Below are 18,022 nucleotides of genomic sequence, written 5' to 3'. Positions count from 1 at the left end.
TTTAAAGGGACTCGAAAGGACTCAAAACTCAAACTGTAGGACTTGGGACTTGACTTGAGACTTGTAGGTCTTGACTTGGGACTTGACTCGGGACTTGTCTGTCTTGACTTGGGACTTGACTCGGGACTTGAGGGCAAAGACTTGAGACTTACTTGTGACTTGCAATACAATGACTTGGTCCCACCTCTGACAATTTCTCTATGCAGGAAAAACCCTGCATACAGCTGCACACCACTTGTTTAAAACATGTAAATTGCGTGGTCCGTCCAGTTCACACGCAGAGCGAGAGTGCTGTGCTCACTCTGCACATGGGTACTGCGCATGTCAGACACCACACAGCCGCTTCAAGTTGAACACACCCCATATCGATATTAACGATATTGTGTAATCCCGCATCGCGTTGAAAAAATCGATATTGATATATCTTAAAAAACGATATACAGTATCGCCCAGCCCTAATTTTTACCCTGATTTAAAGAAGATATTTACAAAAATGTAATTCAGTGTCATTCAGTTATATATACAAAAAACCTTGTCAGGCACAGTCATAGTTAGACCTGCAGTTATTTGATGACATATTCATCTTCAAGGATGATAGTGTAGCACATAAATACTAAATCATCATCATTTTAAATTATGTATTTTGCTAACATTCCTCAGACCATTAGGTTTTATCCATTTGTCAGGAAGATGTTTGTGTAAGGAAGTAACACTTTTTTAAACTGTGACATCATTTTCTGTGATCACATTGTTCTTGTAGATATTTTAATACGAAGAATATCATCTTCTGCATAAAAGTAATGAACAGCAGCTACGCTAATTAGTCTCTTTCTGCCCTACCCCCCTACCTCGGGATGCCCATGAACGACACGTGCCCATCCCGAGGTAACTATAGATCACGCCAGCTTCAGTTGAACGTCACGTTTCATCACCAACCAAGAGCAAAGACAGACTCCTTGTTACCACATTAATGCTAAACATTAACGGCTAAGACTGGTTTCTCTCAAAGGTTTTTTTTCTCCATTTATTCATCGTTGGAGTTTTGGTTCCTCACCACTGTGCCATGTTGGCTTGCTCACCGGGAGACTGCTGATGTTAGATTAGTTCAAGCTTCATTAAAAGTGCTTTTTTGACTAACAGCGGCCACTAGTGTTGTATTATGTATTTGCAACGAATCGCTCAGTCCAAACATGACGGTGGCCGCCACAGTACAAAAAGATGTCGTTCTCATGTTGACGCAGGGAAGAGATTTTGCGGGCATTAGAAAGACTGTAGAAAGAGCAATGTCTTATGTATTACATAAAATAAAAGGTCTGTGGATTTTAAGTATAATAAGAAGGATAAAAGTCAGGCAGGAGCTAGGACCGGTGTTAATATTATAAAGACTTTACAGCAGAGACACGTTAGGACCCGCGGTACTGAGGCTTTTAGCAGATATACTCACAGATATCTATGGAGATACTTTCCAGCAGAGAGAGACGTTGGAGAGAAAGATCGTCTTAAAATCACCTCTGAGGAGGTTGCTTTGATTCGGATAAGTATGTGAGTAACATTGGTTTATCTGTTTGTTAGAACCAAGATATGTTGTTGTTTTTGTTGTAATATTAGCTGTGTGACGGAGCAGTTTTGAGCGTCATTGTTTATCTGGAACCACTTTAATATTGTACTCGTCCAGATACTGGAGAGAGAGAGCGAGAGCGCGTTGGCGCTAAAACTGTAGAGAGAGCGTTTTACTCTCTTACTCAATGATGAATAAACGTACATTTAATCACATGTTAGTTTTATAATAGTTTTGTATATTATATTGCATTTCTGTCAATAGGTCCTCCTAAAAACCCAGTATTGTTCCTTTAAATGACGTTAAAATTGCTTTAGGGGCAGTTGTGGCCTAATGGTTAGAGAGTCGGACTCGGGACCAGAAGGTTGCCGGTTTGATTCTCAGGGCCGGCGGGTAACGACTGAGGAGCCCTTGAGCAAGGCACCTTAACCCTACTTGCTCCCCGGGCGCTGCAGTGATAGCTGCCCACTGCTCCGGGTGTACGTGTGTTCACCACTTGCTGTGTGTGTGTTCACTACTCTCTGGATGGGTTAAATGCAGAGGTCACATTTCGGGTATGGGTCACCATATCTGACTAATAGGTCACTTTCACTTTATTAGAATGATTTTGCTTGTTCACCAATACCACGCACTGTGTTGTATTCTACCTCTTTCTTTGTTTTTATTTTCTGCTAAAAAAGTAGATTGGTTTCATACTGAAAGAGCAGAACATAGCAATAACTCTCCATCACTGTCAGACTAGTCAGAAGATTTGAAAGTGATGAAAGTATAATGTGAAATAAGGCCAAATTCAAATGAGCATTAATAATTAAGCAAACATCATTATGTCTGCTACTTGGTGATGGATATGAATTTGAATTCAAAGTGGTTTTGAACATCACACTGAATAGTGTTTGGTTTTGGTACAGTAGGTAGTCAACCAGAATGCTCTCTACCGCCGCGTTGAGTGCCGCCGTTGGGGAAGGGCTGTAGTTAAAATACATTTACATGTGAAACTAGTTCGCGAAATTCCGCCAGGAGGCGTAAAGGGAGAGTTTGCACCTTTAGTACTTAACCACATGTACTGTGAAACAGTGAAATTCAATGTGATAAATTCATTATTACATGACAGGAGGCAACACATTAAAGATTAAAACAAGAGTTATTCACGTTTATAATATAACAAAAAAAGCGATATAGGCGGAGAATTGAGCCAAATGCAGGACATAGTAAAGGAATCATTAAATCCTTAGAACAAACGTGTTATGATCACAGAGGTTCATATAAGGATCTTCTGCCACACTCAAAAAAATGACTCATCAGTTGAACGTAATTTAGTCATGTGGCAAATTTCCACATAAAATTTGCACATTAATATAATTGTATCTTATCATGTTTGTTGAGTCCGAAAATGTCTCATCAGTTGAACGTAATTTATTCATGTGGCAAATTTCCATGCAGAAGTTCTACATTTCTATAACTATATATAATCATGTTTGCAGAGTAATAAAAAACCTCATTAGTTGAACGTAATTTATTCGTGTAGCAAAATTTCCACATAAAAGTATTACATTGATATAACTATATTTAATTATGTTTGTTGGGTGTAATTAAACTGAATTACTACATTAAACCAATGTGATTTTCCTATATTGCATTGACAAATCAAAGTCACTTTTTACCACAAAATATACCAACAGATAATATACCATAAAATATATACACAAAATATACCAACAGATAATATACCATAAAATATATACACAAAATATACCAACAGATAATATACCATAAAATATATACACAAAATATACCAACGTATGCAGTATATTTTTGCTTTTGTATTACACTACTGCAAGATTGTGCTTATTTTATAAGCTGTATGAATATGCAATATATAGACAACAAAAACAATAGCAATACAATAAAAAAACTTCATTTTAATTTCATAAATTTAACTTAGAGTTACAACACACAGCACCATTGCACCTCTCAGAACACAATCATTGCAAATTGAGGAATTTTACATTTCAAAAATATGTCCATCTCATAAAAACATTTGATTCACAGAATTATCAAATTTACAGTAAAAACTAATTGCTAATTAAATAACACAATAGTAAAATGTTATCAGTTGCTCATTTACAACATTAACAGTATATGTAACAGTATAAGAAATGTAACAAATGCTGATTTAAAACGATGAAAACGATGTTTTCCAACACAACAGCATGAAGGATATACTAGATTACTAGATCTAATCTACTCAAACATCTTAAATTTTAGTTTTTGAACTTTATCTGACATCCTTTGCCCATCGAGATTCAGAAAGACTTTTTGAAATACCTCAAATGTATACTGCAGGCCGAATGGGTATCGCAAATCCATTGCATAAATGAGTCCCATAAGTAAAGTGCAGGCAGATGGCAAAGTGTCAATGTTCCCAAGTACCTCTACACCTTCGATAACAATAGCCACTTCTTTTGATCCATTTGCCACACAGATCCCCAGGACCATCTTCTCTTTCTCTTTGGCACCCTGATCAGAGTCCTTTAAGTCACAAATAAACAATCAAAATACCAATTTTATGTGATTGTTCCAAATAAGATCAAAAACATTCTAGTACACAATGCATTGCAACACTAGAATCACAGTGAGGAATGATGCTTATTGGGGTGACTTGGTCAGGGGCAAGATTTTAAATATAGGTATACAATACAAACAAAATGTTTTCTGAAAACCGGTAATGCACTAAAGCCACATCATGGTTAGAAACAGTTTCAGTAAAAAGAAGGGACAAAATTGCTTTCCTAAGATTTCATTATGGAATTTAAATATGATATTGATTCACTTCATATCTTGATTCTACCTGATACATTTTAGTTTTTTTTTTATAAAAGAACAAGTATAGCTGTGAAAGTTGGAGTTTATAAATAAAGCACAAAGCTTATTGGATGTGAGGTGCTTTTCCATTGCTATACAACCAATCACGTCCAAAGAGAAACAAAATGTTAATTTATCTTACCATGCACTCCACGATAAATGTTCCATAGTCCTCCCTGAGGTATTCACACAGGCCTTTTATTACAACTTCTCTCTTGAGGTCAATGTTGTTGCACTATAAAGAATACATAAGAATTGTCAGTATACATATAACCTTTGCTCATACATATACAAACTCAGCTCATAATGTGTGTGTGTGTGTGTGTGCGTGCGTGCGTGCGTGCGTGTGTGTGTGTGTGTGTGTGTGTGTGTGTGTGTGTGTGCTAGGATGTGTGTGTGAGAGAGGGAATATGTTAGGATTTGCGTGTGTGTGAGAGAGAGCGTGTTAGGATGCGTGTGTGTGTGTGTCAGAGAGATAATATGTTAGGATTTGCGTGTGTGTATGTGGGGGGGGTTGTGTTGGTGTGAGAGAGAGTGTTAGGATGCATGTGTGTGTGTGAGAGAGAGAGATGCATACCTCATCCAACATCGGTAAAATGTTCTGCATCTTCTTTCCAACAACACCTTTGGCACTTCGAAAGACCCTAATGAGGCTGTCAGAATGCCGGTCAAGTTGTGCAAAAAATGTTGACTGAAGAGGAACTGTTGTAATCCTGAAGAATTCTGAATTTATCTGTAAAGTGTAAAGACATACAAAACTGTTCAAAACTGAGACACAGGCCTGTCTAATATACCTTATTTACCTTTGAGTTGTCCTTACTTCATTGACCTGGAACAAGGCTGGCCATCTCATCTGGAAATCCACAATTGCTGGCTCTTGGACTACCTCTTCTCTTCTGTAAGAGAATGTGCGCTCCATTTTTTGCCTGATCACTGCCTCGCTGTTTTTCTGTGTCACATCACTTATCATTGAAACCCTGTCCTCCTCAAGACTTTCCTTGGTAACTCCCTTTGGGTGGCAGGGAATATAATTAACTTCTGCCCTCCTGGGTTTCTTAATATTTCCAGCAGGCATTCCTTTGCCAGATTTCTTGTGTTTGTGGGAGTTGATAAGGACCTCTGGACATCCAAGTTGAACAAGTTTAGTGCGGTAGTTGGCCATTTTCATTTTAAGAGAATTTTTCCATCCCCAGTGGCCTGAAGAGGATCCTTGCTCTTTTAAACAGGGATGGGTTGAGACCAGGGCCATAGCTGCTTTTTTCAACTGTGAATTACTGGGGTAAGCAGTGTACTTTATAATTTCTTCCGCCATGTATTCTAAAATGACAGATTTGAGCTTGTAGCCAGGAACTAAACAAATCCCATTTGCAATGAACTCTCTGTTCCCTTTCTCAAGTTCAACCTCTCCATCATATGAAAATGTGGGAACCACGAAGGCATCTGGCCACAAAGCTCTTCGAGATGATGTTGGGATTTCTGAGGAGAGCGAGGGAAACTGTGTTGACGTGTCACTGCTGTTAAGTGTGGCAAGTGATGCATCACTTGAGTGCTGGCTTGAAGGTGCAGGGGATACTGAGGATGTGTCCAGTAATTCTTGGTCCACAGGAAAAAGACTGATCAAGGTGTCACCAGGCAAGAACACCACTTTCAAAGTGCTTTTGTCTTTGATCTCTGTTGTTTCATTCAAATTAATGTAGTCATTAAAATCAGGATCCAAATACTGCAGTCTGAATTCATCTGTGAGGTGAAAGCTAGACTTTAAGACATCATAAAGTTCGCTGACGGATCCAGGAATTCCTGAGGCAAGGGTAAGCTTCCGTGAATCTTCTGGTCCTCCCAACAGGATGCGAAGAATAACCGGAGTTCCCATGGTGCTGGTCGTTTAATCTAAAATACAAAAAGAGAACACGTTTTAAAAGTATGTTTTCTTTAATAAATAAACAAAATACACAACAGTGTATGTATGTGCACCCTGTTCTATACTACAAGATATGCTCTAAAATTATATGTTTAAGTTATGCTGGGCTAATAAAAATCATATATTACCAAGATAATTACTCTAAAGGCTATGCTTTTTAACTGGGGAAAATAAATCACATTTTTTAATTATCCTTAAGCAAAACCAATATTTACATGGAGCTATTGATTATCATCAAAACTTCAACTCCATAGATCAGTTTTAGATCAGGATTAATAATCACAAAAACCCACCTTCGATAATGATGTGTCTTTTTAAGGTAACCATGTGCATTGGCCCAACCATGTAGCTGGCAAGTGGATACACATCAGGCAATTCTCCAAGTTCAACAATGGCAATCTCTCTAGTGCGTGAGGCTTGCAATTCGAATGCTCTGAAATGTTCTCTATACCATCCACACCACCGCTTCACAATAAAATGCAGCGTGTTTTGTACCACGCACATCTGTAGGATTTCACTAAAGTCCGGAAGCCCTCCAGTGGACCCATGAGCAAGTAGCATGCCATTTCGATAATGTATTCCGTTGCTCGTCACATCTTTAGCTACATGCACAATTTTGACATTTGGAAATTTCTCCCTGAGGGCTGAAACTACATCCTTGTTTAGAACATCAACAGGAAGTCCAGACACTTTAGTCACCTCTAGTATGGGTTTAGTGACACTTGAAGAATGCATGAAATGTGCAATCATCAGCTGATGTTTTGCTGCGAGTGAAAGTGTGATGTTCTTAAAGCAATTTGTGTGTCGAGCGATTTGTTTGAAAAAGCTGTGCTTTGACTCAAAACGCATAGTCCATAATCTCACCAGAGGCCCAAAGCAACGAATCATTTGGGAATAGTGCTCTAGGTAGTGATGTTTTGGTAAGAGACATCCAGGAAATAGTTCAAGGTATTTTTGTCTATGCTCAGAGATTTTGAATTCCAAATATGCAACTGTCTCCTCGGTTTGGACAGGAGCAACGACTAGCTCAACAATGTCCTTTAAGTCTAAAATGACTTGCCATGCAAGCTCACCCTCTGGTACAAATGGACCAACCATAAATGGAATTAATCTCAACAGGTTCCAGTTTTCATGAGCATTTCCCCCAATTGTCTTTTTTGAGGAAAATGTGCGTTGTATAACATGTGGTCTATTGGTTTTGTCTCCAAACTTATATGGGAACTTCTGAATCAAGGAATTGAGAGAGTCAAGAGTAAAGTACTTCTTCAAGATAAGAGCACTTAAGCACTTTGCTAGCTCCACTGGAACAATCCCCTCAAACAAATCATGAGCAATATCAGGAGGATAGCCTGTGGTCACATTAAAATGTGCAAGGCTTTCAGACAGAATACACCTCTTTTTCACTTCACGTAGTTACTGTTGCTCGTCTCTGCAGATCCTCATCAATTTCACTATCATTGTCCGTATCTGAAAGTGTACAACCTGAATTCTCTAACTCTTCTGTGGAAACCTCTTCAGCAGCACAACTGTTTGAGGGCTCAGGTAAGTTGTGAAATGTAACAACTTCATCTTTGAAGTCCTTTAAAGAATAGCTGCTGTGTTTCCTATTTTTGTGTGAGTGATAAGTCCCATACACATTTGTTTCAAAGGTGCATCCTACAAATGCACAAGGCACAGTCTCATGTCGCTTCAGATGAGTACTGATATGCAGGAAATACTCTCTCTCTGTTGATAATTCCTTATATTTACAAATCTGACATTGGAAAACAGACAATTCAGATGATTTGGGAGTAGATTCTTTTGGATGGGCTTTGTATGTATGGCTGACTAGAAGCTTCCACGTAGTGAAAGTACATGGGCACTCTGTGTATACACATGGATACCTATATCTGCGACCATAACGACCATGGATTAACTTGAAGTGTTTTAATAACTGGTACCTACTGCCTACTGATAAATCACAATTTTTGCAAGTCCACATTTACACCTAGAAAACAAGGAGAAAAAAATGTTTCAAAAACGTTATATAAATTTAGGTCCCTGAAAACTGTAAAGTGGCAATGAGAAAAATAGTGGGCATGGGCATGATGGCATGATTTCCATTGAAAATTAATTGGGTGTATAAAAAAGAATTCTTTCTGAAATGGAACTTGCAGCAGACTGACAGCTGAAAGGGAGTTAACATTTTTTATTGAGAGACTTAATGTATATTCTTATAGCTGTAACTGATAACAAATAGAGGGAATGTGCCCTTTCAGATTCAGTTTTCCATACGCCAACAGATAAAACATTGCTACTTTAAAACTACCATTTTTTATAGACACATCTTAAATAGTAAATACTCACAAATTTAAAATGGACTCGCGTTGGCGGTTGGTTTTCCTGCAGGGACGCCTCGCTTAACTCTCACGCATGCGAGGTAGGCGGGATCAGGAAACCAATTCAATTTTTAATCATTAGTTCAAGCACATTTACACTCACTTCATGTACAACCAGGACAATTTACATTTCTTCAAAGAAATAAAAAGACATTCGGTTAGCTATGAATGCGTATATTTACTTGACCATATTGTTAATAAATACGAGCATGTTAAATAGCTAAAAACTTCAATTCTTTGTCGCGATTTGTAACACTGTTATAATACTGACACTAGGAGTATTTCTCACATTTAAAATTAGTAATACTAGACCTGTAGCAATCTGAACTAAGCACATGCGCTAAAGTTTTCCGTCTAAAACTGTACTAAGCCAACAGATAACACATAGTCACTTTGACGAAAACAAATTAACAATCAAACCGCCATTTTTTGCTGGACACATCTTAAATACTCACAAAATTAAAATGGACTTGCGTTGGCGGTTGGTTTTCCTGCGGACGCTTCACTCTCACAGGCGTGCGCTGTAGGGGGATCATGAAACCAATTCAATTTTTAAGCATTAGTTCAAGCACATTTACTCTCACTTCAGGTACAACGAGGACAATTTACATTTCTTCAAAGAAATAAAAATACATCAGTTTATAAATGTGTAATATTTTAATTGATCTAAAATGGACACTTTATGGTAATCAAATTTAATGCCTAGGGGTTTGGGGCACAACCTCAAATTTCACACATTCATCCTGTCACGGTCCCACCGTCTTGTTTATGAAATTCTAGTCGTGTGGTGGGATCGGGGCAGAGTCCTTAGGTTGTATGTGAGAAGACCATGAGTTGTTTGTTTATTCCTCTCATGTGTTTTCTCGTGTCTCGTCATTGGCTCCGCTCCTCTCGTTTCCTTGTCATCTTTCCCTGAGTGTTTGATTAACCACACCTGCCCCATGTCATTATCCCTCGTTTGTGTTTCCTATATTTACCCTCATGTTTCTTTGTCCTGTGCTCGTGGATTGTACTGTGTTCTGTGCATGTGTTCCTGCCCGTGGTCCTGTTCCATGCCTAGTTCGTGATCTGTGAGTTTTGTGTGTTTGCTTTAGTTTTATCCTGCCTTGTTTCTTTTAAGACGTTGTGTCGTGTTTTTCAGTTAGGGTTTTGCTGTTCTTGTTTTACCTTTTGCCCCACGTGGGAAGTCTTTTGCCCCACGTGGGAAGTCTGCCCCACGTTTTTCCCCCATCGAGAGTGTTTTGTTTTGTGTTTTTAGAATAAAGTCTTTTTGTGTTAACCCCTTCACTGCTGCCTGCAATTGGGTTCGTTCCTTCATTGTGATTCGTGACACATCCAAGTAACTTTACTCTCATTACATGTACAACCTGGACGATTTACATTTCTTCAAAGAAACAAAAGGACGTCTGTTTATGTAATGTATAGTATTGTAATTGAACTAAAATGAACTATTTATGGTCATCCAAAGAATGCCCATAAACATTTTTTTGAGCGAAAGCGACTGCATTTGCCTGATAGTTATGAGAACACACTATTATAATAAAAAATAACCATGCACTGTCTTTTCTGTCTTTATACGAGCAAACTGTTGAACCGTTTGATTGTTTTTTAAAAATTCCATAACCACAGTTTAATACGTCCCTATTTGCGGGTAAGTTTTTATAATAAATGTATCTTTATTTAAGGACGATCTCATTTCCACCACAGTGCAAACGCAATGAAGATCAATATTACATTTTATAATAACATTAAACAGTCTTCATTTAACATATCACCAAGTAAAACAAAACAGCCACCATACGCAACGGTGCGTTTAAAGCCAGTGCGGGCAGAACCTTTAATGTAATATTCGTTTTCAAAGAGTACAATTGTTTTTTTATTTTAAGCTCATTTACAAAGATTACCATGAGCGATCATTTTACACAGAAATGTGCGTCAGTGAAAACCATCCAGGCACGGGCAGAGGGGGTGCTTTGGGGGCTTGAGCCCAGACCCATTTTCTTCCTCGAGAGAAAGTGCCCTTTTTCTGGGATTTTTTTATAAATGGATATATGAATGTGCACGCATATGTGTTTCTGTTTGCGCACGGCTTTCCTTGTCAAACAATTAGAAAATGTCTGGTCAGGAAATGTTGAGAGTTCCGATGCCTTTCTCCCATCCGCGTCTCCATGCAAGCGCGCAGCCGCAGCACAGCTGTGTGTGTAGCACGTATGGCACATCAGGCAGAGAGCCGCAGAAGTGAGGACCTCCCTCCTTTCCAGAAGCGTTTGTCTTGGTGTGGAGGTGAGTGCTGATGAACAGACTAGCTACATGTGCTTTCGAATTCACACCTAATTATCCAAAAGACAAACTGCAAATATTGTTTTGCTAACATCCATCACTTATGAGCTAATGAGTAAGCTAAAGTTTCGCTAAGGCAGTATTGGCATACATGCTAACTTGATGGAGAAACGACAGCTGAACACAGTCAAATTAATAACGTCATCAGAATCGCCTCATTGATATGTAAACCAGGCATTAAGTAATTAAAATGTGCTCACTTGCATACATTTGTCAGGCAATTCAGATGAATAGGATAAACAAAATAACTAAAGCATACCACCAGTTATTAGTTAATATGACTTACATCAAGAGTCTTTTCCCTTGAAATGTTATGTTTACATATGCAGATATATATGCAGCTTGTTTTGGATAATTTAGAAGAAATCTACAGAAGCAAACAGACGAGGGTATAGAAGGCTTAAAACAAACAACTTTATGTGTATTTTGGAAATGTCCTTTCCATTAGAGCAAAAGAAGACATGAAAGCAAAATAGACCAACATCTCAAACTTGAACAGTACATTAAGTGTCCTGCCTTGAACAATAACTTGATAAGTTTGATGTCGGACTCCTCATCTAATAACTATCCATTTTATATGTTGTGTATGCTGATAGATCTAAACAGCCCTCCCTCAAATGTGAAACAAAGTTCTTGTCACCATCAGTGTGTGTGTGCACGTGTGCGTTGTACAGTAAGTGTAATTATAACAACAATAATAATATTAATAATAATTAGTTAAGCTGCTATCACAAAAATCATTTTTTGCAGTGTGTTTTAATTATTTTTGCAGGTTTTTGTCCTGTAAAATAAATTAGCACCTACTGCCTTTTTCAGTTTAGTGTGAAGTTCATTGTTGGTGTCCCAATAACACCAAAATAATTAAAACAGTTTATTGGCTTGTCCAAAATAAATTATATTATATATATATAAATTATTAGTGAAAATATGTCACAAAATATGAAACGACATGAAACAGGTGAGTGTGAGGGATTTATATAAATAGTTATTTTAATATATTTAACATTTTGTTTGGAAAAAAATAAAACAAATATGAGAAGTGCCCTTTTTTCCACTTGAGCCCATGCCCCTCAAAATGTCTGCACGTCCCTGAAACCATCACACTGATCACGCAGGAGTGGCCAGTTTGCACCAACTACTTCAATATGCCTATGAAGACCATAGCGGAGCGTAGCCTCCTCGGTAGCGTGTTCGTCTTCTAAAGCAGGGTGGACCGATTCGCAGTTCTAGGCTCGCTCGGAGCGGGTGTAAGTCCTGTGACAAGCAGCTAAATCAGAAAATAATGTTACAAAGCGACAACAGAAGTCCTACACACTGTCTTTCAGCCAATACTTGAGGGCGAATGTGACATAATATCACTATTATTATAATTATAAATGAACGCGGACCATAGAAAGTAAACTGCACAAGGCGAAAATGTAACATAACATTATTATTAATGAGTTAGAACAGAGGCCGTGTGAAGACGTGAACGAAAAAAACATCATATTTGCCAAAATATGCACTTTATAGACGGTTTCATCGTTATTAAATAAAAGTGTGAGGAAATAGTGTATTGACCTGTGTTTAAATGACAAGCATTGAAATGTTTTAATTCTCTCCAGGTCAGTAGACTACAGGCTTCTAAAAACAGATTCCACTTCTCCGTTGACGGATGAGGACTGGGAGAGGTGTGAATGACTCTCTTTTTGAAAGAGCAGAGTTTAGAATTAATGTCTTACCTGCAGGGTGACAAATAAATGTAAGACGCTGTAACACTGATAAGAAACTTAACTCCAAACATTAACCAAACATCTTTGCCAAAATATGCTTTTTATAATCGTAATGCTCCTAATTTACGTAACATATTCAAATATTTTAATATTACATTAATATTACATTTTACATATTAAAACACTGTAATGACCTCTCGTTTAAAAGACAAAAAATTAAATCTTCTTGATCAATTCAGCACTTTATTAAGTAATTAAGGTAAAAATCCCTGTTTACATTTCAGTCTATTTTTAAATATGCAACTTCTCAATTGACACCTCTTTTGAGTTTTGGCTGAAGTGTTATAGGGTGATTTCTTCCTGCAGTAGGAGGTGGGGGTTGATGGAGCTTGTGTGAGCAGTAACAAAGAGCTGAATATTGAAAGGCATTTAAAGTGCAGGCTTCAGATAACTGGAAAGTATAACCTGGCAACATTCATTTCTAAAATCGCTGGCAAAATCACACTTACACAACATATTTCAATCATTAATTAAACCTGATATCTATTATAGCATACATATAGTTTCCTATGCTTAAAGGAGGCATGACATAAAATCACAATTTGACCCGAGCTTTTGTTATATAAGAGGGAATCGTATTCAAGCGAACATCCTGTAAGTGTCAGAACTGAAAACGCCCTTGTTACTGAGATTACATCTGTTATTGACACCAGGCCCAGCGAACGCCAGGTCCTCGAATGCACCTATCTATGACATTGATAGGTTGAACGCCGCCTCCACAGAAAAATATCAACCACTACTTCTCTATCCCTGCCCACTGGTTCACGCATGACAGAACCAGTGGCGCGGAACCAGATAGAGCGAGCAAGCAATAAACAAACATGTCGTTAAAGATAAAGCTAAATATTGTGCCATCCCAGGTTGTGGAAGAATACAGTCTCTGCATAACCTTCCTTCGGATTCCAATATTAGGAATGCGGGGTTAAAGTTTATTTTTAAAGACGTTCCAGCTCATGGCTCATGTGGGAAAAACATTCGTTCGTTTCATTTCTCCGAGGATTCCTTCGTGAACAAGGCACAGGTCGAATTAAAAAGCAGTGCTGTCTGTGCCGTCAATATTGGATCCGATAGGAATGGCGCAGCAATCTTATGTGAGTAAAACATGTTTGTACTATGCGTCTCTATTGCTTTGTTAGAGATGGGTGATATCCATAAGTTACCGGGAGTCTCCCGTTTGTTTATTTATCATGGAAACTCTCGTAACATTTGAGACCCGCGATGATCGCAATGATCTTTTGTCCGGTTCGCGATCACGGGTCTCAAATGCAGACAGGTACGGTCATATATCATTAAACGCAATACAAGTATAGGCTATACAAACTGTACAAACAAAGCCTTGCCATCACATCTGCGATTGCGTCGCATGAAATACTGATGTGGGGAGGTCATTTATAAATCACAGGAGGTCTCCAGATAATACTGCCGTGCGAAAACTGTGAATGATGCTAATGTGTAACCTAACGTTACGTCTCGAACCAAATTCACAGAAGACTCCCACAACACAAACTGCTATCCAATCAAAGCGGTGGGCGTTTACTTCCAAGTGTCTTCAATGCGGCACGCCCATTAAAACCCAGCGTTTGCAGAGCTGGCCTCAAAACCTGGGTAGAAAATAGCCTATTACTTATTGATTTTGATGTTTTTGAATGTAAAAACCACACGAATGTCATAAGTAGACCTCATACAACAGTATAAAACAATAAACAACACCACTTCACTTTAAACTGTGCTAGAAATCCCCTTTTAAGTGCTGCTTCATGTGAATTGCGAGAGCGCCGTCTCACATTGAGCCTTATTTGCAAGTCATTCAAGAACAGAATTATTTCGGCACGTAGAAGTTTTAAAATGTATTCCAAATAAGATGTTTAACTTGTCAGAAGTTGAGCTACAAAACAAATAGACTGTTTCTGAAACTTTTGGCTGAAAAAAATCACAGAGAAAAAAAACGGCAAAGTCGCAAGTTTCTTGCCTCGCACCGCACTGACCTCATTTTGCTTGGTCGACGTAATATTATGATCAGTTTTAACTTTCTAATGGTAAAAAGGTAGTTTCTGAAACAAACGATAAGCAGCATGATGCGTCAAACAAAGAAAGAATCAATGTTTCGTCAATGTTTATGTAACCCGTGGTTCTGGTTGCTATCCAAAGATCTCATCACGTCCTGTTTAATGCATATATTTCACAACACGCTTTCATTTGGTAAACTGGATCAACAGTTTCATTTTTAATGTTTTGATATGTTTTGACAGACCACGCTTTCAGGACAATACAACTGATGAACGGGGCTTGTGTCTGAATGCACACTTGCTGCGGCTGCCACATTTAAAAGAACTTTAAAAGCCTGACATTATGAAAAGCCTACTGCAGAGACATTTCTTGATTTATAACAACATATCCCCAATGTATGTGAATGTAGCCTACCAACATGTACACGTGAATGTTTATAACTTAATCCTGGGTTAACGAACATGAGACAAAATACAGGTTTAAAAAATAAGTATTTGGATGAACAGGAGGAACAGTAACACGGAAGAGATGCTGAAATATGTAAAAATAAAACAATATAAACCAGAAAAACATCTGATATACAATGATGCATTTTACGGGTTAAGCTGTCTGAGGTTTTTCCCTAAACAGAATTACTTATTCTTTCCTGAGCAATGTTTAAACGATCCAGACGTGTCTGTATTTCTATTCGTTTTCTGCCGACATCAGAGTCTTCACACAGAAGCTCATTCACGTGGGCACCATCCATTAAACTGAGGATCTCAGTGCACAGGAGGCGAGCAGTCTCCCTTAGCATGAAATAGAGGATCAACATGGGCACCTGGTCAGCCATCCGCTGCACCACAATCTGAAAGAAAGTGTTCAGACATGGGTAAATAGGAGTTTTGTCAAATCTGATAGCACTAATGAAAGTCCTATAAAATAAAAATGCTTTTGAGAATGATAAGAGAGCAAACATTGCTAATAGTAACATTTGTTGTCACACCTGATAATAAGCCTGAAGCATTTCAGGGTACATGCTTTTGTTATCAAAGACAGGAAGCTTTTCCTCCAAATATTTCTCATCTGGTTTGCTGATTTCATACAAGATCTTCTTGTAGATAGCATCTTGAGTGAAGATCAAGTTCTCCATTTCAAACTGCTCCAAGATCCTTTGCTCTGCTTTGGCCTGCTGCTTCAAATGGATGTTATCAATTTTGTTCTATGGTTTAAAGTCGGAAAAAATTAAGCCAGAGAGTCATAAGCAAAGAGTTTTTCTTCATTTAAAAAAATAATTTCCACATGAAAACGCAAAAACATGCTATGAAGCGCTGTCAAGAGCATGCCAAACCAACAGGTGGCGATATAACCCTAACCATAAAGCCGTGTTGGCCAATCGGAAGCCTAAAATCTAACGTCAAACAAAGGAGATAGCGGCGTGCATTGTAACATCATACGCCAAATCTCCGGTTTCACCGTCTATGTGACAACACAGAAACCAGAGTTTCTAAAAATCTTCACCCTGGCAGGAGTTTTCCAAAAAGTTTGGTTTCAGTGACGGGGTACTGTGTTTGCGTGTGGACGAATGGCCAAAACACATAGAAAAAGCTGCAGTTTAAAAAAACCCATGTTTGTGTGGATTGGGCCTTAGATTACAGCCTGTGATTTACAGTGTATCTCTTTGAAACAACGTACACAACAAAGAACACTGCCCAACAGGCTGATAGACAACCGAACACATGACAGCAAACACTAGAGCAATAAAAAGGAGAACAAATGAGGCTTGATGACAAAGGGCATTTGAAAAAATACTGGAATAATTAAAATGAAAACAAGTAGGCAGGTTCTCACAATTTTGACCTGAGCCAGTGCAGACATCATGTCACTGTGACATATGTCATTAAAGTACCTTGAGAGCGTGTTAGGGTGAAAAAAGAGTGTTTTAAGAACGTTCGCAGCTAAGAAAAGTAACCGTCAAGGTGGTCATGGTTTGCTTGAGTTGGGCTCTTGACCCTTGACTTTTACTTCTTATATTTGTTGGTATGCAGTAACTGTGTATCTTAATTGCATTTGTGCAAATGAGAATCTAATCAAATGGTGTTTGGTTGGTGATCATTGAAATCACGGTAATGTTGTAGTTTCATTAACTGATCTCATCTGCATTGAGTGCTGTGCTTTTGATCCTGAAAGAACACTAGAATATCAGTGAGTTGGATTGCATCTGTTTTGTCTAGAAAGATTTGTGAAATCTGAAAAACTCAATGTTGACAACTCAAGCAAACACTGATCACCATGATGGTGACTTTTGTTCGCTGGCAACGTTCTTTGAACATTAAAAAAACAGGCACTTTAAATGTTCTTAAAATGTTGTCAAAACATAAATAACCTCTAAGGAACGTTCTTATAACAAACTTTTGTTAGCTGGGACAGAACATGAAATATACAGAACTGTACTTGAGGCTGATACTATCCTGTCCCACAAAAAATAGGAAAAACGCCCACAAAGATCGTAAAAGAAAGGTTAAACGAGCACGAGACATCATTTTCACACGTGGATTGGCCACCATGTGGAGTCACAAGATCCCAATAAGAATCTTTGGAATGTGCTGGAGTAGACTTTACACTTTCATTCGTCTCCCGTGCACAAGACAAGATCTGAACTGTTTTTACTCTGAACTATAAAACTGAAAGACTGTAAAGGTTTATTGAAACAATGGCACAACAAATACATGATACGTCTCAATTCGGAGGCTGCGTCATCCGGAGGTCGCATTTGTCGGCCGCATATATCATCATACTTGTCTCATTTCAGTTAAAACCATAAATTTAACATTTATTTCTCTTAAGACATAATCATTCATTCTTACCTTGAAATGCAATGGTTGCTTTCCTGAAATAATAAACCTCAATGACGTATGTGCCCGTCAAATGCAACCTCCGGATTATGCAGCCTTCGAATTGAGACGCAGCTATAGAAATCCTGGCCAGGACGCGTTCGGGAAAAATGGTACGTAAGGTCACCCTAGTTTAATTTCCCAGTACATTGCGGACTGTAATCCAAAGATCCACCACCAGTACAAATAAAGAAAGACAGTTGTTTTGTCTTTTGTAACATTTACCTTAGTGACATTTAGAAGATAAGGGTAGTTCTGGAAGCACTGATGCGAAACCTTGGTAAATTGCTTGTGGATGATATCTTAAGGAGAAA

The 18,022-nt window shown here is 38.2% G+C and overlaps 1 protein-coding gene across 3 annotated transcripts in view; it reads right to left on the bottom strand.

Annotated features, from left to right (window-relative positions):
• Window positions 1-13,009: 13,009 nt before the first annotated feature.
• LOC130550326 (interferon-induced GTP-binding protein Mx-like) overlaps window positions 13,010-18,022 on the bottom strand; it is a 33,969-nt gene continuing 28,956 nt past the window's right edge. Inside the window, exons 7-9 of one of the 3 annotated variants that reach the window (XM_057327765.1) lie at window positions 17,934-18,010; window positions 15,821-16,009; window positions 13,010-15,682 (exon numbers count right to left, since the gene is read on the bottom strand). In XM_057327765.1, the coding sequence (XP_057183748.1) occupies window positions 15,458-15,682; window positions 15,821-16,009; window positions 17,934-18,010 (491 nt within the window). In that variant the 3' untranslated portion in view covers window positions 13,010-15,457. Of the gene's footprint in view, window positions 15,683-15,820; window positions 16,037-17,933; window positions 18,011-18,022 lie in introns of all 3 variants that reach the window. The other 2 variants (XM_057327766.1, XM_057327764.1) reach the window with 2 other exon arrangements.

Source organism: Triplophysa rosa, unplaced genomic scaffold (assembly GCF_024868665.1).
Source record: "Triplophysa rosa unplaced genomic scaffold, Trosa_1v2 scaffold28_ERROPOS1528291, whole genome shotgun sequence".
NCBI lineage: Eukaryota > Metazoa > Chordata > Actinopteri > Cypriniformes > Nemacheilidae > Triplophysa > Triplophysa rosa.
The sequence above is the reverse complement of the archived record's forward strand: the minus strand, read 5'-3'. Positions and strand labels throughout refer to the sequence as shown.